At 40.2% G+C, this 20827-nt stretch overlaps 1 protein-coding gene across 6 annotated transcripts in view; it reads left to right on the forward strand.

The window, feature by feature from the left end:
• The first annotated feature begins 662 nt into the window (after positions 1 to 662).
• The window catches only part of DDX6 (DEAD-box helicase 6), a 35100-nt gene continuing 14935 nt past the window's right edge, over positions 663 to 20827 (forward strand). The window contains exons 1-7 of one of the 6 annotated variants that reach the window (XM_035716801.2): positions 663 to 719; positions 4238 to 4711; positions 8217 to 8280; positions 9031 to 9135; positions 17813 to 17942; positions 18872 to 19018; positions 20058 to 20152. In XM_035716801.2, coding sequence (XP_035572694.1) covers positions 4512 to 4711; positions 8217 to 8280; positions 9031 to 9135; positions 17813 to 17942; positions 18872 to 19018; positions 20058 to 20152 — 741 coding nt within the window. In that variant the 5' untranslated portion in view covers positions 663 to 719; positions 4238 to 4511. Of the gene's footprint in view, positions 720 to 1138; positions 1241 to 1351; positions 1491 to 2219; positions 2457 to 4237; positions 4712 to 8216; positions 8281 to 9030; positions 9136 to 17812; positions 17943 to 18871; positions 19019 to 20057; positions 20153 to 20827 lie in introns of those variants that run through there. The other 5 variants (XM_025465313.3, XM_025465311.3, XM_025465314.3 and 2 more) reach the window with 5 other exon arrangements.

The raw sequence follows: 20827 nt of genomic DNA on the forward strand, positions 1-20827 counted from the left end.
GAGGTCCCGAGGCTCGCTGTGATTGGAGGCTGCCGGCGTGAGGGAGCAGGAGGCAGGCTAACCAGCCGCGGGGCGTGTCCGAGCGGTCGGTTTGGGGAACAGATTTGGCTTTCTCTGATTGGCCCCGAGTTGGGAGCTGGGGCAAAAATTGGGGAACTGGCCGGGGACGCCGGGAGCGCGGGGGTCCCGCTTCCGGTCGGTCCGCTGGGGACACCCGGGGGCCGCCACTCCCTTGACCTGACCAGCTTCCTGGCTTCCAGTTTTCCTCTCACCCGGGGCCACACAGCGCTCCCCACACTCCTGCCCAGGAGAAGCGCAGCCATCAGGACAGGACGAGTAGTTAGGAGGCCGCCGGGCGGCCACGGAGCTAGAGAAGCAGCGGTCGGGGCGGGGGCGGGGGCGGGGGCGGGGGTCAGGCCCGGGGAAGACTCGCCCTCGGCCGCCGTCTGGTTCCTATTTCCACGAGAAGTGACTCCTCAGCAGCTTTCCCTTCCCGGCGGGGAGGTCGCAGCCCGCGCCCCCGCCCCCCCTCAGCGGGGCCGTCGCCCCCCTTCCGGTCCTCACACCCGGCGCGCGCCGGCACCTCCGGGCCTCTAGTGCGGCGCGCTCCCGGCTGAGGCGCTCCCGGCTGAGGCGCGCCCGCAGGGGCTCGGCCGCGGCCCCCGGCTCCGCAGGCCCCCGGCTCTGCAGCGGCTGCCGCGGCCCGCGGGGGACGTCAGGTCAGCTCTCCCGTCCCCGAGCCGCGCGGCCCGGACGCCGCGTCCTCGCTCGGGAACAAGGCGCCCCTCCTCTGGTCACAAGCCCCGCTTGACTTGCAGGGCCGCCTCTCCCCGGCCACCGTGTCCCCACTCGTTTCTCCTCAGCTGTGGAGAAAGCTAGCCCTCCGTCCCACTCTGAAAGGAACCCGTGTCTCCCCTGCGAGTCTCCGTCGCCCCGGTCGGTGTGAGAGCACGGCCGTCTGTTTGCTCCTCGGGGAGGTTCCCCGGCCAACGCCGCGCCGGCCGCGAAGCCGAGGAGGCCGTGACGCCGCGGCAGGCGCGGCGGCGGCGGCTGCGGCGGCGGCGGAGCTCTCGCCATCTTGCGTGGAGGAGGAGCCGCGGCCGCCGCCATGCGGACAGGCAGGGGGAGGGGGAGCGGAGGGGGAGGGGGCGGCGGGCGGGCGGGGGAGGGGCAGAGCAGCCGAGTTAGCTCAGCCCGGGCGGCGACTCCGGCGGCGCCATGAGAGCGGGCAGCGACGGAGGTAGGGCCGGGCGGCCGGGAGAGCCGGCGGGCGCGGGCGGCCCGGGAGCGGCCCCCGGAGCGGGGCGGGGGCGGGGGCGGGAGGAGGAGGCGGCGGCAGAAGCGAGGGGCCGGGTGGGGGCGGGCGGAGGTTTCCGAGGAGGAAGGAGCCGCCGCCATTTTGGGAGCTTCGAGTCAACAATAAAGGACCGAGGGTGCCGAGCGGGAGTGGCCTCGGCGGTAGGACTCGGGCCCGAGCCTCGGGGAGTGGGGTGAGGTGGTGGGGTCGAGGTCAGCGGTGCGGTCGGGGCCGCGGGGAGCCCCTCGGCCGGCGGGGGGGGGGGGGTGCTCTGAGGCGGAGGCCTGAGGCCTGGCCGGGTCCCGGGGAAGAAGGCGGGCGGCGGGCGGCGGGCGGCAGCCGTGTGGGGCGGGGGGCGCCTGAGCGGAGTCGAGTATGGGGGTGTCGTGCGCGGCGGGGTCCGGAGAGGGAGCGGGCGAAGTACTCGGAGGAGCTTTGTGGAGGACGAGGGGACCTGGGTCCGCAGGGGCGGCAAGGACTTCGGGGGATGGCGGAGGTTATAGGGTACGAGGCGGCCCTATAGGGGGCGGCAGGGACATGCAGCGTCGGAGGGCTCGATTTGGAGGAGGACCCGCTGCTGCTGGCTTGGAATAAGGCCTCGTAGGTCGGTAACAAGAGGGTGATTATGGAGCCCCCGAGTCGTGGAGGAAAAGGAGGGGCTTTCTGACTTAAGGGTTTCTCTTTGGGGCCTTCTGGGGGTAGTCCCTATTGTTTCCTGCCCGCGGAGTTGGTTCCCTGCTCTTGTGGCGCAGCTGCGAAGATAGGGCCCCAACCCTTTTGTGTTTATGGTCACAGGGGGCTGGCTGACTTGAAGTGTGTGGTTTGGGGGGGGGGGCGTGTTGGGGAGCGAGAAATTACCTCACAATCCGGGGTTCGAATCATTGGCTTGTCCCCCCTCATCCTTCACTCCCTTTTCTCTACCACAGCCCTCCCCCCCCCTCCCCCGTTCCCCTCAGAAGAAAACAGTCCCTCCAACTTGCAGACCAAGCTTAGAGAAACTGCGCTGCATTTGCAAACAAAAGCTCTTGTCTGAGATGACGATACTGTTTTTGGGTGTGAAACTGTCAATTGCTAACTACACAATCTGGGAAGTGCTGTAATTAACTCCGCCAGGGGCTCCTCCCAACTAGTCTACGTTTCGTTCGTATTTTTGAAAAATGTAAGAATGTAACTTGCAAGTCTAAATTGGGAAGGGGTAGGAGGAATATTTCCTTCTCTGAGACATAAAGCTGCAGTGCAGGTTTCGGTTCAAGTAAGAAGGGAGTAATAGTCCTATTTTGGATCTAGGGAGATGAGGTCTTAGATTAAGAGAGAGCTCGTGGGACGATAATTTATCTTAATCTTTAGAGGTTGCCCTCTTCATCTTACGGATTTGCAAACAAGTCTTGTGTGAACTCCGTGATATTGTTGATCATAATATAAACCTGTCAATACAGGGAACAATTTACCGCCTTGAACTGAAATTAGGTTGGCTGTTAACCACGGTCTGCGTAAGGCATTAGATTCTAAGAGACTTAGAAATGTACAGCTTTGTGTATATGGTAATCAGGATTTGCTTCTGAGCAACTAAATATTCAGTTTTTTAAAAAGTCATAACCAGTTGTCTTGGAAAAGATTTATTGTTTTGGAATCTTTGGTGTTTGGCACACAAAAAAAATCACCATCAATTAATAAACTAGTGTGTATTTTTTGGTAAGAAATAGAAGAGTTAAAAAAGCACAAACCTAACAGTACTTTATTGTCCATCCTTTGTAAATTGTTTTTACCTACTACTTTTCAAAGTAAGAATTTGATTTTTGGGAATAATTAAAAACGGAGGTTGACTAGTTCTTTTTTAAAACAACTATTTAGTACTCTGGGTTTCTTGGAAAATTTGGTTAAAGTTGCTAGTCTGTTTTAGGCTTTCACAGATTTTTTTTAGAACAGTTTCCTTTTGTGTTTTTTATCGATATTTTTTGATAACAGCAAATATTTTAAGTTAGGATACACTTTTTTGGAAAGTGTTATTAAAACGGATTTAGCTAATAGTTTTTTTTTAGTATTAAGTTAGCTAAAGAATCTCTTGGCTGTTTCTCAAGCAAAAGATTTTGACATGGAGACCTGTCTCTGTTTCAGTTACTTTTTTTTTTTTTTTTTAAGATTTTATTTATTCATGAGAGAGACAGAGAGCAGAGACATAGGTAGAGAGAGAAGCAGGCTCCATGCAGGGAGCCTGATGTGGGACTTGATCCCGGGACTCCAGGATCACACCCTGGGCCGAAGGCAGGCGCTAAACCGCTGAGCCACCCAGGCATCCCTGGTTACTGTCTTAAAGGGCAAAATTTAAGAGGGAAAAAAATATTTTTCTCCATAACGTTAAGCCTCTGTAGTTGAAATCCATAAAGTCACAAATGTGTATTTTTGCCCCAGAAAACATAAAGTTAAGTCAAAAGCTCAATTTCAGGAATTCTCAGTTGCTGTCAGAAATAGAAAAAAAAAAAAAAATGAATGGTCTTGCCTTGTTCCAAGATATGTAGATTTACATTAATAAAATTGTGTGATACTTCATTGAGTTGTAATGCAATTAAGGGTAATGAATCATTGACTTTTAGAGGTGGCAGGGATTTTTAGAGAATTCATCAGGGAGGAAACTGAAGGGAAGAGATTGCCATTTGACAGCTAATGCTAATTTAATCACAATATCTTTCTACCTAATCTTCTCTGGGTTGCTTTGAACTGACAGTTTAAAATGTTTGAGATTGGTCTCAGTTGGCTTGGGTTTTTTGAGGCAGTTCATCTTTTCAAGTCTCTTCCTAGCCTGGCGAGTGTTTTGGTCTAAGTATATCTGTATTATTTCTTTGTAATAGAGTGAGTTCCTCTAAAAGGGTCCTTCTTAAAAGGGAAAGTTTTTTTTTTTCTAACTTTCCTATGTTTGCTAATTAAACTTTCTCTTTGTTTCAGATTGAAGTGAGTGAATTCAAATATATAATTCAACCTTGTTAGAGGGCTTTTTAAAAAATAAAAAGTTGATTCGGTGCATGAGAGCAAGTTACTGCTGCATACCGTTCAGAGACTTACAGGTGCTTGCCTGCATTGCAATAAAGGACTCATATATTGAGCAAGACTTATATTTATCTCTTCGTTTTGGAGAGCCTAATAAACTGTTATTACAGTTTCTCTACTGACTTTCAAAAGTTTTGAAGTTTGAAAGAGACATCTTTACAATTAATACAGCATGAGCACGGCCAGAACAGAGAACCCTGTTATAATGGGTCTTTCCAGTCAAAATGGTCAGCTGAGGGGCCCTGTGAAGCCCAGTGGTGGCCCCGGAGGAGGGGGCACACAGACACAGCAACAGATGAACCAGCTGAAAAATACCAACACAATCAATAATGGCACTCAGCAGCAAGCACAGAGTATGACCACCACTATTAAGTAAGTGTTCGAATAAATAATAAACAGGCTTGTTAGACCAAGATTTCTTTCTGCTACTTTGTTGTTGACTACTTTAGACCTTGTTTTAACCATTTTGTTTGCAAAGAAAGTACAGAGGACTGTTTTATGGGTGGGTATTTGCAATTGAATAATGTATTTTTTGTCATAGTTCAGAGTCATTAGGTAACAGACATGATATATATTTTGTATACATTACTTTTTGAAACATTTCTGGCTTTCATCAGCTCAGATTCATCTTGTTTTTGCCGATATGGCTTTTTCCCTAGTGTTACAACTGTATTTTACCTTAGTATAAATGGCAGTTAAAGCCAATTTCAGTTTTTAAATTTAAAGACTGGCCCAGACTCCTGAATCCAGACATATACCTCACTGATAGATATTTATCCATAACTTTTTTTTTTTTTTAAGATTATGGGACTTTAGTTTTCTACTTTAAAAAAAAAAAAAGGCTTTCTCCTTTTACACACAGAATTACAAGCAGTTATATATCATAAGGTTTTCAAGATTTTGAACTCTTGAAATATACAAGACTGAATACTCCCAAGTCCCTTTGTTGACTAAAAATTTAAGAGTTTCATCTTATTACAGAACATTTTTTTCATTTAAATTTGCTATTTGTCGGGATCCTTGGGTGGCGCAGCGGTTTAACGCCTGCCTTTGGCCCAGGGCGCGATCCTGGAGACCCGGGATCGAATCCCACGTCGGGCTCCCGGTGCATGGAGCCTGCTTCTCCCTCTGCCTATGTCTCTGCCTCTCTCTCTCTCTCTCTCTCTCTCTCTGTATGACTATCATAAATAAATAAAAATTCAAAAAAAAATAAATTTGCTATTTGTCATCTAAGTGTTGACTTTAAATTATTTGAATGATAACTGTCACTCTAAAGATTCAGTTAATGAATAATCAACATAGAAGACTCTTGATTCAATTTCACATTTGGCTTTGTTGTTGAGTCTAGCCATAGAGATTGATTTACTCTTGAAATCTTTGTATGTTGAAACATACAAATGTTGAAACTGGTTCCCTGAATTAAAGTATATGTTATATTACAACCTAGATCTTTTCTATGCCTAAAGAGTACTTCCTAAAGAAAAACTAGCATTTAAAAGCTACTAGACTATCATACAGATGGTTACTTTTTTTTTAAGATGGTTACTTTTATTGATATCCTAGTGACCTCTAAGAGTTAATTCCCAGTGGAATTGGTTTGATCATTGGGAGAATTGGCATGAATGCATCTTTTTTTGCATATTTTAAGCTTTAATTAGTATATAAAGCAAGAATATTCTCTAAATTGTAGTTTGTCTTGACAAAGTATGATTTGGCCAGCAAAATTTAGGCTATTGTTAAACCTAAAGCTGTGTTATTTCATTATTTTATGCTTAAATTCTGATTTCAGACAATAGATTTTTCTTTTTCTTTTTTGCTCTGCCTGGGATTAATGATTTCTTTTTAATTCTGTGGGTTCTTTAAATCTCATACTGTCATCTCTTCCACGAAGGCTTCTAGGTCCCATCACTGTCTTCAGAACTCCTGTAATATTTATCTCTATCACTTATTTCACTTTCTCATTTTAAATAGTTTAGGTCTTTTATCTCCTAAGATTATAAATTCCTTGTGGTAAGATTTTCCATTGTATTTCTGCAGCTGTATTCACTTTATATTGAATATGACCATGGCAAGCTGGCCTACTAGGATGTTCAACTGACATTTTTGCTCAGAAACTGGTGTGTTTTATAAAGGCGTAGGTGAAGGACTTTGGTACCCTTGGAATTGGTAGCAAATAGTTATCTCTGTTAGAGTATCTACCCAAAACTATGTGGGACCAGGACGCCAGGGTGGCTCAGTGGTTGAGTGTCTGCCTTTGGTTCAGGGCGTGATCCTGGAGTTCCGGGATTGAGTCCCACATCAGGCTCCCTGCATGGAGCCAGCTTCTCCTCTCCCTCTGCCTATGTCTCTGCCCTCCCCCCCCCCCCTCTCTCTCTTTGTGTCTCTCATGAATAAATAAAGAAAAATCTTAAAAAAAAAAATTCTGTGGAACCTAGCTTTAAATGAAGTAAGTGCTCATCTTCCTAAATCAAGACTTGAGATGTTTTGGAGTCTCTGATTATATAGGATATATCTATATATCTATAATGAAATCAGTAAGAAAAAAAATTTTATTTTAAAGATTTTTATTTCTTTTTTTATTTTTTTATTTTTTTTAATTTTTTTTTTTAAGATTTTTATTTCTTTATAAGAGAGAGGCAGAGACATAGGCAGAGGGAGAAGCAGGCTCCTCACAGGGAGCCCAACGTGGGACTCGATCCCAGAATCCTGGGATCACGCCCTGAGCCAAAGACAGACGCCCAACTGCTAAGCCACCCAGGCTGCCGAAAATCAGTGAAAATTTTTATTTAAAAATGACACAATTGAAAGCATTATCTGCTTTATTGGCCAATTTTTTCTTATTAGATGCTTTGAGTATTATTTGAGGTTTTTACCTGACCGAAAAGAGTTCTACTCTATTTTCTTGGTTTCTCTTTCACGGTTTCAAGCATTCTCAGTAAAAAAAAGTTGAGAGATAGTGAATAACAGATGATCCTGAGTTCTTTTTTTTTTTTTTTTAAGGATTTTATTTATTATAACAAGGGTGGAGGGGGGACAGACTTCCCACTGAGCATAGAGCCCTGATGTAGGGCTTCAATCCAGGACCCTGAGATCACGATCTGAGCCAAAATCAGACACTTAACCAACTGAGCCACTCAGGTGCCCCCTAAGTACTTACTTTGCCAGGAACTATACTGAGTGCTTTATGTAAATTATTTGTTATAATTCTGAGCCCCCTTTATAATTCAGAGAATTGGAGGCTTAGAAAAGGAACTGCTGAAAAGTCACAAAAATAATTAGGGCTTAACTTTGGTTCTGAAACTTTAGACCCCTTGGTTTTAACCAGTCACCAAAAGTTAGAAACTCAGATGCTTACGGGAGACTGCCAAATGAGAAGGTACTTGCTTTATTTAAAGGAGTCTGCTGTTTGATTTAAACTCCCAGTTATTAAGCTCTATCAAAATGTTGACATGCAGAAGTTTGGAACTAGTGTTGCTAAAACTCCTGCCCCACCACCCAAGGAAAGCCAGAATCTGAACTTTCATATGAAATCCCTTAATTTTTAAATGTTAGCAGCTAATTTAAATTGAAAGACTATGTCAAATAAAACATAGGGGTTAGCAGTTTTGACAACAGTTGCGCTATATATTATACTGCTTCTCTTAAGAGGATAGGTGCCTTATTCCCTTCTATTCTTGATTTTTTTTATCCTCTCTAGAGTGTTCTTTTGTAAGAAGAGCAATTTTTGTAACATTTCTGTTAACTATTATAAAGTAAATGGCAATATATTAAACTTAGTTTTTTAGAACCTAGTCGTAATTGTAATGAATCATCTTTGTATTATTAGAATAGTAATGCTATGAATTCTCATGCTTCAACATTACTATATTCTCTGTAGACCTGGTGATGACTGGAAAAAGACTTTAAAACTCCCTCCAAAGGATCTAAGAATCAAAACTTCGGTAAGTTGGTTATAAATTCAAGTGGAAAAGTGGTGTAGAAACTCTAAAAGTGAAGTAGTTACTTAATAATAGGCACCGTCTTTACTCTTTGGTTGAAATGGTTGAAAGTGTATGGATCATATAGGATAAATTGCCAAAAAATTTTCACTGTTTGGAGGAATTATATTAATAATTGTAACAATAATGTGTCAGTATTTATATACATGTATTTTATCTAAGCTCTGGAGTATTTTCATGGTTTGCAAGGCATTTTCTCAAAATTTCCTCTTGCTCCCAGCAACACAGTAAGATTCAGGTTAAATATTATCCTTATTTTATGAATGAGGACAAGGAAGTTGAGAGGTTTGTTCTCTTAGCCCAGTGTTCCCAACTGGGGGTGACTTTTGTCCCCTAGTGGGCACTTAGCAGTGGCTAGAGACGATTAAACTCAACTAGGGGGGTGCTGCAAGGATGGCCCCTTAAAGAATTTTCTGGCCCAAATGTCAATAGTGCTAAGTTGGAGAAATCTTTATTTAGAATAGGATATTTGCAGGCAGTGAGTGGTGGAGCTAGGGTTTGACTTCCACTCTTGTGAATTACAAACCATGACACTTACATTTTAGCAGTCCTCAGAAGACTATGATCACAGGGTGGCCTTTCCCCAAAACAGTTTTTTAAAGGGATAAAGAATAAATCTCTCAAACTTTCTTAAGCAAAGGAACACAATTGTATTCTGTTATTTTGTTTAATTTCTTTTGTTTGTCTGACTAGGATGTGACCTCCACAAAAGGAAATGAGTTTGAAGATTACTGTTTGAAACGGGAGTTACTGATGGGAATTTTTGAAATGGGCTGGGAAAAGCCATCTCCTATTCAGGTATGTTTCTCCTTTTCATTCGCATAAGATGTTATGAGTTATGTGTTCCCTACTTTTTGATTTGTGTGGATGATGTAATTGACTTTTTTTTTCATGTGTATACACATGCACATACACACTTTTTAACATTTTGAAGATAAGTCACAGAATCATGGCTCATTACCTCTAAATACTTCAGTGTATGTTTTCTAAGAAGATTTTTTTCTTTTTTAAGTAAGCTATAGAGATTATTATTATCATATATTATTATTATTATTACAGAGCTTACTTATTGCCCAGTGTGGGGCTTGAACTCACAACCCTGAGATCAAGCATTGAATGTTGTACCAACTGAGCCAGCCAGGCACTGCTAGGGATATTTTCTGGTGTAACCGTAGTACAGTTAGCTTTGGTCAATTTAACATTAATACAGTATTTCTATCTTATCTCTCATTTGTAATCTCATTTTTAAGTGACCCCAAAATGTCCTTTTTAGCATTTTTTTTTTTTTTCTTTCCCTACAGGTTGCATCCTAAGATCATGTATTGCATTTAGTTGTGTCTCTAACCTCTTTCAGCTGTGAGCATTTCCTTAGTTTTGTTTTTTGGTCTTTTATGACATTGAAATAAAAAACGCAGTCCTTTTTTCCTAATAGAATATTCCTCATTTTGTATTTGTCCCATGTCTCCATTTGATTAGCCTCAAGTTATGCATTCTTAGCCTGATTACTGTAGAAATTATGTTATGGCCTCAAGGTACCACATTTTGAGGTATATACAGTGTCCCATCTACTTCTCATTGGTGAATTTAGTTTTTTATTCTTTTAATTTCTTTTTTCATTGGTGAATTTAATTTTGATTATTGTCTCAAGGTGGTGTCTGATTTTTCTACTATATAATTAACTACTTTCTCCCTCTTTTCCTTGAACTAATAAGCATCTATGGGGAGCACTTTAAGACCCTGCCGGTATCTTACTCTTCCATCAAGATTTCCCCCTACTCTTAGCATCCATTGGTGATTCTTGGCGTGATCTGATCTTTACTGTGCTAGCACTCCTTCCACATTTGGCCTTGTAAAGAAGAACCTTTCCTAGCTCTTTGTGTATTTATAAACTAGAAGTGTGGACTCTCAACTCTCCCCCCCCCACCCCCACCCCGCCGCTGTGGTTTTTTTGTGCTCATATTGTTCCATTTTTGGTCATTGTGAGCTCTTTCAAGCTAGTCCCTGTTTTTGTAATGTACACACATGCACACTTTTTTCCTGTTAGACTATTTTTTAAAGATTTTGTTTGTTTGTTTATTTATTTATTTATGAGAGACCAGGAGAGAGACACAGGCAGAGGGAGAAGCAGGCTCCCTGCAGGGAGCCCAGTGTGGGACTCGATCTCCAGTACTTGGCAATCACACCCTGAGCCAAAGGCAGACACCCAACCACTAAGCCACCCAGGTATCCCAAGACTATATTTTAGAGCAATTTTAAGGTCACAACAATTGAGCAGAAAATAGAGATTTTCCATTAACCCTCATCCCCACTCATGCATAGCTTTCTCCATTATCAACATCCCTCACAAGAATGATGCATTTATTACAATTAAGGAACCTCTATTAACATCATCCAAAGTTGACAGTATATATGAGGGTCTAATCTTGATATTGTTCATTCTATGGGTTTGAACAAATGTATAATGACATGTACCCATCATTATAGTGTACAGAGTAGTTTTACTGCCCTATAAATCCTCTGTGCTCCACCTATTCACTCACTCCTCACCTGCCCCACTTCGTTTTTCTTGAGTACTTTTTTGGTACATCGTGGTGCTGAGATTATCTATACCTATCTTGTTCTAGTCTTGGAATCAGTCTTTCTTCCAAGGAGCCCTGGTTAGTGGGATAGTAGTATTAGAGACTTAAACCTGGATACTAAGTACACTCTATGCTCCTTGGCTCTTTCAGGGAGAAAACAAGGAAATACATGTATGTGTGTGTGCACATACATGTAGACATAAACATGCATGTTAATTAAAACTGTTGAACCTAAGCTTTAATAAGGACAAGTGCCCTGTGCCATCATTGAGTATTTTTTCATTGAGCAAACATGTACTGAGTGGTACTGAGTGATCTAGAAAATGTTAGACACTGGGAGATGTTATGAACAAGATACATTTCCTGTCCTCATGGTCAGGTGGATAAGATAGCTAATGGTACAGATAATTTCAGTGTGATATAATGAGCCCCTCTGTAGTTGAAATTGCATATATATGTAGCCATTAAAGGAAGATGGAATAACCTAAAAAGAGTAATCCATATTCCAAGCAGAGAACTCTGGGATAGTGATGCCTAGGGGTTCTCATCTTTGTGTGCCTTTGTGAATAAACTAAGAAGTTTGTTATGGTTGGAGAAAGTATTGAGATAAGGTATACATCAGATATGCAATCTGAGTGCATATATTGAACATAGTTTTCTGTAATGCAGTTCATGTTAATCCATTTTATTTAAAGGGATGAAAAATTTTATGAGAGTCTTCTACGGTAGGGACTATATCATTCAACTTTGTATCTCCAGTACTTAGCAAAGTGGATAGCAGGAAATGGGCCCTCATATATTTAATAATATTTAGAATGCTTTGATGAAATTATGGTTGACATGTCTGCAGGTTAACTTGGTCTATAGAACTATTGAAGAACTAGTCTGCCAAGGCTGAATCCCAACTCCACTCCTTTCTAAGTTGATTATCTGAGATCTCTGTCTCTCTCAGCTTCAGTTTCCTGGCCTGTAAAATTGATATAATAGTATATTTCCATGGAGGAGTTGTGAAGATTAAGATTAATGCGATAATTCATTTTAGTATGCTTGGTAGGGGCAGCCCCAGTGGCTCAGCAGTTTAGCACTGCCTTCAGTCCAGGACCTGATCCTGGAGGCCCCGGGATCAAGTCCTGTGTCGGGCTCCCTGCATGGAGCCTGCTTCTCCCTCTGCCTGTGTCTCTGCCTCTCTCTCTGTGTCTCTCATGAATAAATTTAAAAAAAAAATTTTTTTTAGTATGCTTGGTATAATGCCTAGTAGATGATAAATGTTGTACAATTGTTATGGGTTATTATTCTGTGTAGTGGTTTTATCCAAAAAAGAGAGGGGGTTAGGAAGGAATAAATTCCTCTGCTTTCCTTTAAAAAAAAAAAAGAAAAGAAAAAGAGATTGAATTAAGTCTGCTAAATGAACCTTTTTTTTTTTTTTTTAAAGACTTATTTATCTTTGGAGGGAGTGGAGGGAGGGGCAGGGGAGGAAGGCTTGATCCCATCACCATGATTTGAGCTGAAACCCAAGAGTCAGACACTCAACCGACTGTGCCACCCAGGTCCCTTAGCAGACTTAATTCTTTCTTTCTTTCTCTTTAAAAATTGTATTTATGAGAGACAGAGGCAGAGATATAGGGAGAGAGAGAAGCAGGTTCCCCACAGGGAGCGTGATGCGGCACTTGATCCCAGGACCAATCCCTGAACTGAAGGCAGAAGGCAAGATGCTCAACAACTGAGCCACCCAGGCATCCCATCAGACATAATTTTTAATAGACCCTTGCTGTCTCCTCTTTCCCACTTTTGTATTAGAATTTTTTTAAATTATTTTTTATTTATTCATGAGAGACACGGAGAGATACAGGCAAAGGGAGAAGCGGGCTCCATACAAGGAGCCTGATGTGGAACTCGATCCTGGGACTCCAGGATCACACCCTGGGCTGAAGGCAGATGCTCAACCGCTGAGCCACCCAGGCGTCCCTGTATTAGAATTTAAAATCGACTTTGTTATTTGCACTTTCAGTATTATATAACATATAGGCAGTTATCTTTTCAGCCGCTTAACCAGTCTCACATTTAGCTTTTACCATAAAGTAAAAGTAATAAATAATGTCCTTCACAGGTTCTGTGAGGATTAAATGTAATGTGTAAACAAAGTGTTTTGAAATAGCAGGGTAGTGTACAAATATAAAGTATTTTTTTAGATGCCTAAGACCACCATTTACATTCTTTTTCTTCACTGTTGTTTTGCCTGTCTGTGGAAAACACAAAATGTTCCTTAGAATTATTCAGTGTAACAAACCATGAATATTAGGATTTTAGAACCAAGAAGAAATTTAGAAATCCTGTAGTTAAAATCTAACCTCATAACTGGCTGCCTTCTATTCATTCTGTGCTTCTCTACTTTCTGTTTTCCTGTTGTTTTTAAGGTATTCTCTTCCATAGTATTTCATTTGCAGGTTTATCCAGGTATTTTTTTTCCCTCAAATACAGAAGCCTTCTTGATCAGATAGGTGTTCTCTGCATTTGAATCTTTTTTTTAAGAGATGGTGAAACTTTGTTGGCTAGATTATTGGACAGTGAGTCACTTAAAATTATATCCTACAGAAAGAAGATTTTACATTGACAGGCTGGAACCAGATATCCTACAGCTTGCCCTCACACATCTTTCTTTGGTGCAGCCATCTGTGACTCTAGTTCTGGTTCTGAATGCTGTACCCCCTAGTTAACATAACTATGCCATTCTAGAGGCTCAGCTTTGGGATACCTGGGTGGCTCAGTCGATTAAGCATCTGCCTTCTGCTCAGGTCATGATTTGGGGTTCCTGAGATGGAGCCCCACATTGGGTTCCTTGGCCAGCAGGGAGTCTGCTTCTCCCTCTGCCGTTTCCCCCAACTCGTGCACGTTCTCTTTCTCCCTCTCATGAATAGTCTTAAAAAAAAAAAAAAGACCTATAGCTTTTTAGGAGCACAGACATATTTGGACAGGCTAAGAACCTACTGTTTTATTCTACTTAACGTTATGAAACCTTTACAGAGTTGGTCCTTGAACAATAAGGATTTGAACTGCATGGTTCCACTTAGCCACAGATTTTTTTACAGTACTGTAATTAACATTTTCCTTATGATTTTCTTAATAACATTTTCTTTTCTGTAGTGTATCTTTTATTTATTTACATACAGCATACACAATGTGTTGACTGTTTACATTATCCGTATGGCTTCCTTCCATTTCAGTCAACAGTAGGCTATTAGTAGTTACATTTTGGAGGAGTCAAAACTTAAACGTGGATTTTTCATTGTGTGGGCCCTCAGTGCCCCTAACTCCCATGTTCAAGGGCTAGCTTTTAACTTTGAGATGATTGAAAATGACAGCTCTTACTGCTGCTTCCAGACCTTAGGCACAACTTTTCTGAAGACTTTTTAGATGAGATAATGATGAAATGACTGATAGTCCATTATTGAGGGAAACATGGGAGTTCTTATTGTCAGCAACAAAATTTCACATCAGGTCAAGAATCTCAACCATTTTGAGAATTATTTTGTCAACCAGGTTTAATTAGAATTCATAGTTTATTGTTAGAAATTACAGCATTCTTGGGCAGCCTGGGTGGTTCAGCGCTTTAGCGCGGCCTTCAGCCTGCGGCATGATACTGGAGACTCGGGATCGAGTCCCATGTCGAATCCCTCTGCCTGTGTTTCTGCCTTTCTCTCTCTCTGTCTCTCATGAATAAAAAAATAAAATCTTTAAAAAAAAAAAAAAAAGAAATTACAGCATTCTTAATCATTTTTATAAATCATCTGTTGCTAATTGAATTTCTTAGGACTATAGGAATTGTTTTTCTATAAGAATTTTTTATAACAATTTCCTGTAACAAGACTTTTGCAAAAAAGTCTTTAAATGCATTTCCTTATTGATTATTGTGGTCAAATTGGGGTATGTTCCTTAAATTAGAGATCTTTTAAAAATCATCTTCCTCATACTTTTTTGGGCAGCAGTAGATAACCTGTGACAACCATTGCTACCTCCACCAACCTCATATTATTTTTCCCCTGAAATTAAGATTCTTGAGGTCAGCTGGCCCTAAGAGATAAAAAGAAGCAACTACTTTAAAAGCAATTGATGGGACAATTTTTCAGCTTTTTTAGGGTACCACACTTCAGATGCCTCTCAGTACTAGGAAATTGGAAGGTGTTCTATGCTTTGGTTGTAGGCAACAAACCAACTTGGGCTAACTTAGCAAAGGGAAATTTATTGAAAGACTATCAGAGGAGTTCCCCAAAGTGAGAAAAGTCTAGAGAGAGACACCTGGAATTGACCAAGGACTGAGGCAGCTCTGAAGGGCTTAGGAAGCTACAAATTATTACAGGATGTACTATAGCAATTGAAATTGTTAAGGAGCCTGGAGCTGGCCTGGCTTTAGTTGATGTCTCCCATTTAGCTGGAGAGGTTGGCTAGACTATCCAGTGAAATAGGAGAGACCTAATTCCTCAGAAGGAAGTTAGGGTGCTACTAGGAAAGGGAAAATGGATCCTAGGGTACCAAAACATGACAGATACTCAGTGGCATAGTCCACAGATCTTAGAGGTAATGTGGCAGAATCAGACCTCAGGTTGTAGAGTTGTTGTGGGTTTGGTAACTTAAGATACAAATCACATCTCACATACTTATACGTTTAAAATATAATTCAGTGGTTTTTAGTATAATGGCAGTTGTGTGAATCAGTTTTAGAACCTTTTCCTCACCCTTAAAGTGCTTTAGCTGTTTCCCTCCATTTTCCACTGGCCCTGACCAACCACTGATTTACTTTCTTGTGTCTTATGGATTTGCCTATTCTGGACATTTCATATAAATGAGATTATATAATATATGGGTTTTTGTGAGTGGCGGCTTAGCATTTTATAGGGTTCATCCATGTTGTAGCACGTAATAGTATTTCTTGCTTTTGTATTGCTGTTGCATAATAATTCCATTGTATGACTGACTATACCACATTTGGTTTATCAGTTGATATGGTTTCCACTGCTTGCTATTTCAAATACTGCTGTGAACATTCCCATACACGTTTTTGTGTCAGAATGTTTTTATTGTAAAACAAAAAGTTACCTAACTTGAAAGGATATAAATAACAAAGTATCTGAGTGCCCAGCACTCAGTAAGTTTTTAAAGTTTTTAGCTTCCTTCTTTCTTTACTCGGTGGTAGCTCCTATGCTTTCCTCTTGGGTTTCAAAGCTGTCTGAGCCTGACTTGAATTCTCTTTCATATTATCTAATCTTCCTAGCAAACACTGGTAAGACACAGTGTGGATGTGCTGAATTCCCTGCTAATCATAATGGTTACCATATGTGGCAAAATGTCATTGTATCTTAGAGACTAGCTTGCTTACTTTATTAAAAAAAATTTTTTTTTTAAACAGCTTCTGTAGAGCATAAACCCTGTCAGAGAGTGCAAGGGTATAGAAGTCCATGGCCTTAATCCAAGTTAGAAGGTGAACCCAAAATGGGAATTAGGATACCCTTAAGCTAATTCTGACTTCATACAGAAGTTTTATTCTTTTAACCTGACTTGAGAAGTCATTGAGAGGCCCTTGGAGACCACTTACCCTTTTATTCTGCTATAGAACTGAGTTGTGTGCAAGTAGCCTATTTAAAAACCACAGAAGAAAATGAACCCATGGGGGTAATAGCCCTCCAGAGCAATTGAAGATTAGCAGAGTTGACTCAAAATAGGAAGGAAGAGATTAAGACCAAAGGGTCAAAGCCAAGGAGTTTTTCTTTGACCTGCTTTACTATAATAAGCAGACTGTTTAATGCTGGTTATAGGAACAGAGGGTAACAATATTGTCATAGGACCATTTTTACAGTTCTTCTGGGAGCTGTGTTTTTCTGGTCATAAAGAACCCATTTGACCCCTGTGGTGGGTTCTAGGTAGGGTAAGTATTGTGAAAAATGTAAGTCGTGATGTAAAATGTTAGAGCTAGTTTTTTTGGTAATGAGCACAGGCATAGAACTAATTATTACACTGGTTATGAATTTCTTTCCTGTTTTCCTAAATTTTTGGATTTAGAAAATAAAAATTTAGTTTTAGGAATGGAAATGTTCTTATTCTTCCCTCTTTATACATACTATTCTGCTTTTATAATTTCTCTCTGTATATATGTATTTAATTTTCAGTAATTGGGACATCCTTTGCTATTGTTTAAGTAACTTGTCCTAATAGGAAATGTTATCTTTGCAAAACAGACATGACAAAGTAAGCTAAATGTGAAGATAAGTCACTCTCTGATGTGACCATGGATTGAGATAACTGGAATAGAATTGAGCCTCTAATTGAGCGCATTTCAGGACAGAGAAGTTGGTTGTGAAACATTGACATTTTGAGGTTATATAATAAATAGGACCTGAAGTTTAACTTATCCAGCCGATTTCCTATTTTTTGCAAGGTTGGGTTGTCAAACCTGCAATTTTTCATTGTGGTTAAATTGGCTTGTCTCAAAACATACAATCTTGCCTTTGTGTTGTTTGTGGCATTTTTTTCCTCTTTTTTTATTGTAAAATGTCCTTTGCTTTTTTTTTTTATTTGTGTAGCCCAGATTCCTCCGTCTTCATTTGTTTTCTTTGTGTAGATACCCAGCTTCCTTAGACCTACACATTCTCACACTAATTCACACAGTTTTTATTAAATTGGTAATGCAGTTTAATAATAACTATAAGCAGTTCTCCAAAATATTGGTTGATAATGATGGTGATGTTGACTGGTAATTTACTTGATCTCTACTTATTCTTGTAAAGTGCAAATGTAGGACACTTGAGAAGCCATACCAAAGAGGTGTGCCTTCAGTATATTTTAGAGGATAATTTGTTTATGTACCATTCTTATTCACAAGTAATTTGCATTCTCTTGTCTCTTAGGAGGAGAGCATTCCCATTGCTTTATCTGGTAGGGATATCTTAGCTAGAGCAAAAAATGGAACAGGCAAGAGCGGTGCCTACCTCATTCCCTTACTTGAACGGCTAGACCTGAAGAAGGACAATATACAAGGTTAGTTTATTTAAACTAAAAATTGCAGTTTAACATTGGAGCTATAGGAAGATACTTTTTTTTTTTTTTAAGAATTTACATAATCTGGAGTTAGTATTTACCTTTTCTTTCCACAGCTTTTTTGTCTTTTATAAAATACCCAGCTTTTTAAAAAGATTTCTAGTTTTCAGAGGCTTTTTACATATTACACAGTTATGATAGCATTCCAGTATAATAGGCAAAATAAGTATTACCTTATTAGATAGGAAAGATCATGAGAAGTTATCTGATGTTGCTACCTCCAAACTGGAAGTGAGTTGTTTCTTGTGGCACCTGCGTGTCTGTAAGAACTCATGAACTTTTTTCCTTTATAAAGCCTAGTGGTTTGGGACTTTTAAGACCTTAGGAAATAGGGAAGAAACAAATTTCCCATAGTTGTATGCAAAGTTAGCTAAAAGAGTTAAATTTTGACCTCTAAAGCTTTTCCTGAAATTTTTGTAAGTTGATCGTGATCTATCATCATTTCTTCCATCTTCCGTTAAAGTACTTTCACGTGATATAAGTAGAACCTGGGCAATAGGAGTTTCCTATTGAAGTGTTTAGACTAATGAATATTAAATTAATAAACTTTGAGCTAATGGTTGCCAAGTCAACCCTTTACAGGTCTGTAACTAAGGAGTATCAGGTTTATAAAACAGTGTTGCTGAAGAAAATCTAAAGCTAGAACACTGTTAATAGGTTCTTCTCCCCCATGTGGTGTTTTTTTTTTGTTTGTTTTGTTTTGTTCTTTTTTTTGTTTTTTTGTAAAGGAGATTTACTTATTTGACTTTTCAGAATTAGGCTAATTATGATTCAATTTTTTAATATGTCCTGAGTATCTAGATTGCAAGGGGGCAGTGTTTTTGTAGCTTAATAAACTCTTAAAATATTTCTTTTTTTTTTTTTTCCAGCAATGGTGATTGTTCCCACTAGAGAACTTGCTCTACAGGTCAGTCAAATTTGCATCCAGGTCAGCAAGCACATGGGAGGGGCCAAAGTGATGGCAACCACAGGAGGAACCAATTTACGGGATGACATAATGAGGCTTGATGACACAGGTAGGGAATGATTGATACAAGGTGGCCTAACTCTCTGATATAATTATAGGTACAAGTATTTCCTAAACTTACTAAAAATTATTTTGAAGAATTAAGGGCCAGAAACATTGCTGTAGAAAAATGAATAAAGGAAATGACCATTCAAGAAAAAAAGACAATTATAATTGGAAGGATATTCAACCTTGCTAGTAATTTTTTATGTAAATAAAAATAGCAAATTGATAGAATACCTATCCAGTTGGCAAGGCTAAAAAAAATAAGCTTGAGAAGAAATAGGCTGTCTTGCAGTGTGGGGGTATAAATTGATACAATCTTTATGGTGGGCAATTTGGCATAGTGTTTTGAAATTATAAATGTATGTTTTCAAGAGTCTTTCCTGAAGAAATATTAGGCAAATACAAGGTTACTGCAGTGTGATTTGAAAATGGAAATGTCCTAAATATCAGAGGAGATTGACTAAATCCATTGGGGTATAGTCCAAGTGGAATTCCACAAAACTATTAAAAGGTGAAGTGATCTGTATTTATTTTCATAAAGAATTCTCCATGATACATCATGGAGTGAAAAAAGATAAACACCAAACATGAAATATGCTTATATAAAATGTGAGTTGGAATTTTATATATAATTGTCATTTGGTAAATGACTATGTGCTTCATTCTGCACAGGTATTTAAAATGATTATCTTATTTTATCCTTATAACCATCTTCTGAAGACCATTGCTCTAGTTTATAGGCAAGCAACTGTATCAGATGCTTGATATGTCTTTATTTATTGGGGATTGTTTTAAGACGACTATTCTCCCCCTTATTTGGAATAGGTGATTTGAAAGTTACTAGGCTGCCCCATGTAGAAGTAAAGTAAGTATTCTCTGGCAACCTAAGATGAAGTGAAAATCCATATTTTAAAACACATTTTTGCCTGTTTGTACTATTCCTACTCTACAACAGTATTTCTGATAAAATATATGTGATAAACTTCTGTATCCTTTGCCCAAGTTAAAATGAATGAAAATATATATATTCTAATCTTATGTAGTGCACGTGGTGATAGCTACCCCTGGAAGAATCCTGGATCTTATCAAGAAAGGAGTAGCAAAAGTTGATCATGTCCAGATGATAGTATTGGATGAGGTAATGTCTCTTCATTTGGAAGTACTATTCTGTGCTTTGTTTATAACTGCCAGTGAATGAAGCAAAAGCTCTTTGTGTTTGTGAACCTCTTACAAATGCATGACTCTTGTCAATTCAAACTAATTCACTTACAAAATATGTTTTGCCCACTAAAGGCAAAAGATGGTAGGCATTTATAGGAATAGTTCAGCCTTGTATCTCTTTCTTAGGGATGCCAGATTGTAAGTTTTGTTTTTATATTTCAGGAGAAGGAATTGTTGAATATCTCAAAGCCAAGTTCATTCTAAATCTCATTCCAATCAGTGATACATCTTAAAAAGCATGTAACTTCTCTAACTCCTCTTTAGTATATCCTACTTTGTATTATTTGGTTTTTCGTCTCTGGTATATTTGCTAATCTCACCAGGTTGTAAGTGTTTTTTAAGAACTTACTGGACTCTACATTTTTGGGATCTGGCAATGTTTTGTTTTTTTTTTTTTTTTAATGATAGTCACACAGAGAGAGAGAGGGAGGCAGAGACATAGGCAGAGGGAGAAGCAGGCTCCATGCACCGGGAGCCCGACGTGGGATTCGATCCCGGGTCTCCAGGATCATGCCCGGGGCCAAAGGCAGGCGCCAGACCACTGTGCCACCCAGGGATCCCCCTGGCAATGTTTTTATATATATCCTGTATC

This window comes from Canis lupus, chromosome 5 (assembly GCF_003254725.2).
Source record: "Canis lupus dingo isolate Sandy chromosome 5, ASM325472v2, whole genome shotgun sequence".
Classification (NCBI taxonomy): Eukaryota; Metazoa; Chordata; class Mammalia; order Carnivora; family Canidae; genus Canis; species Canis lupus.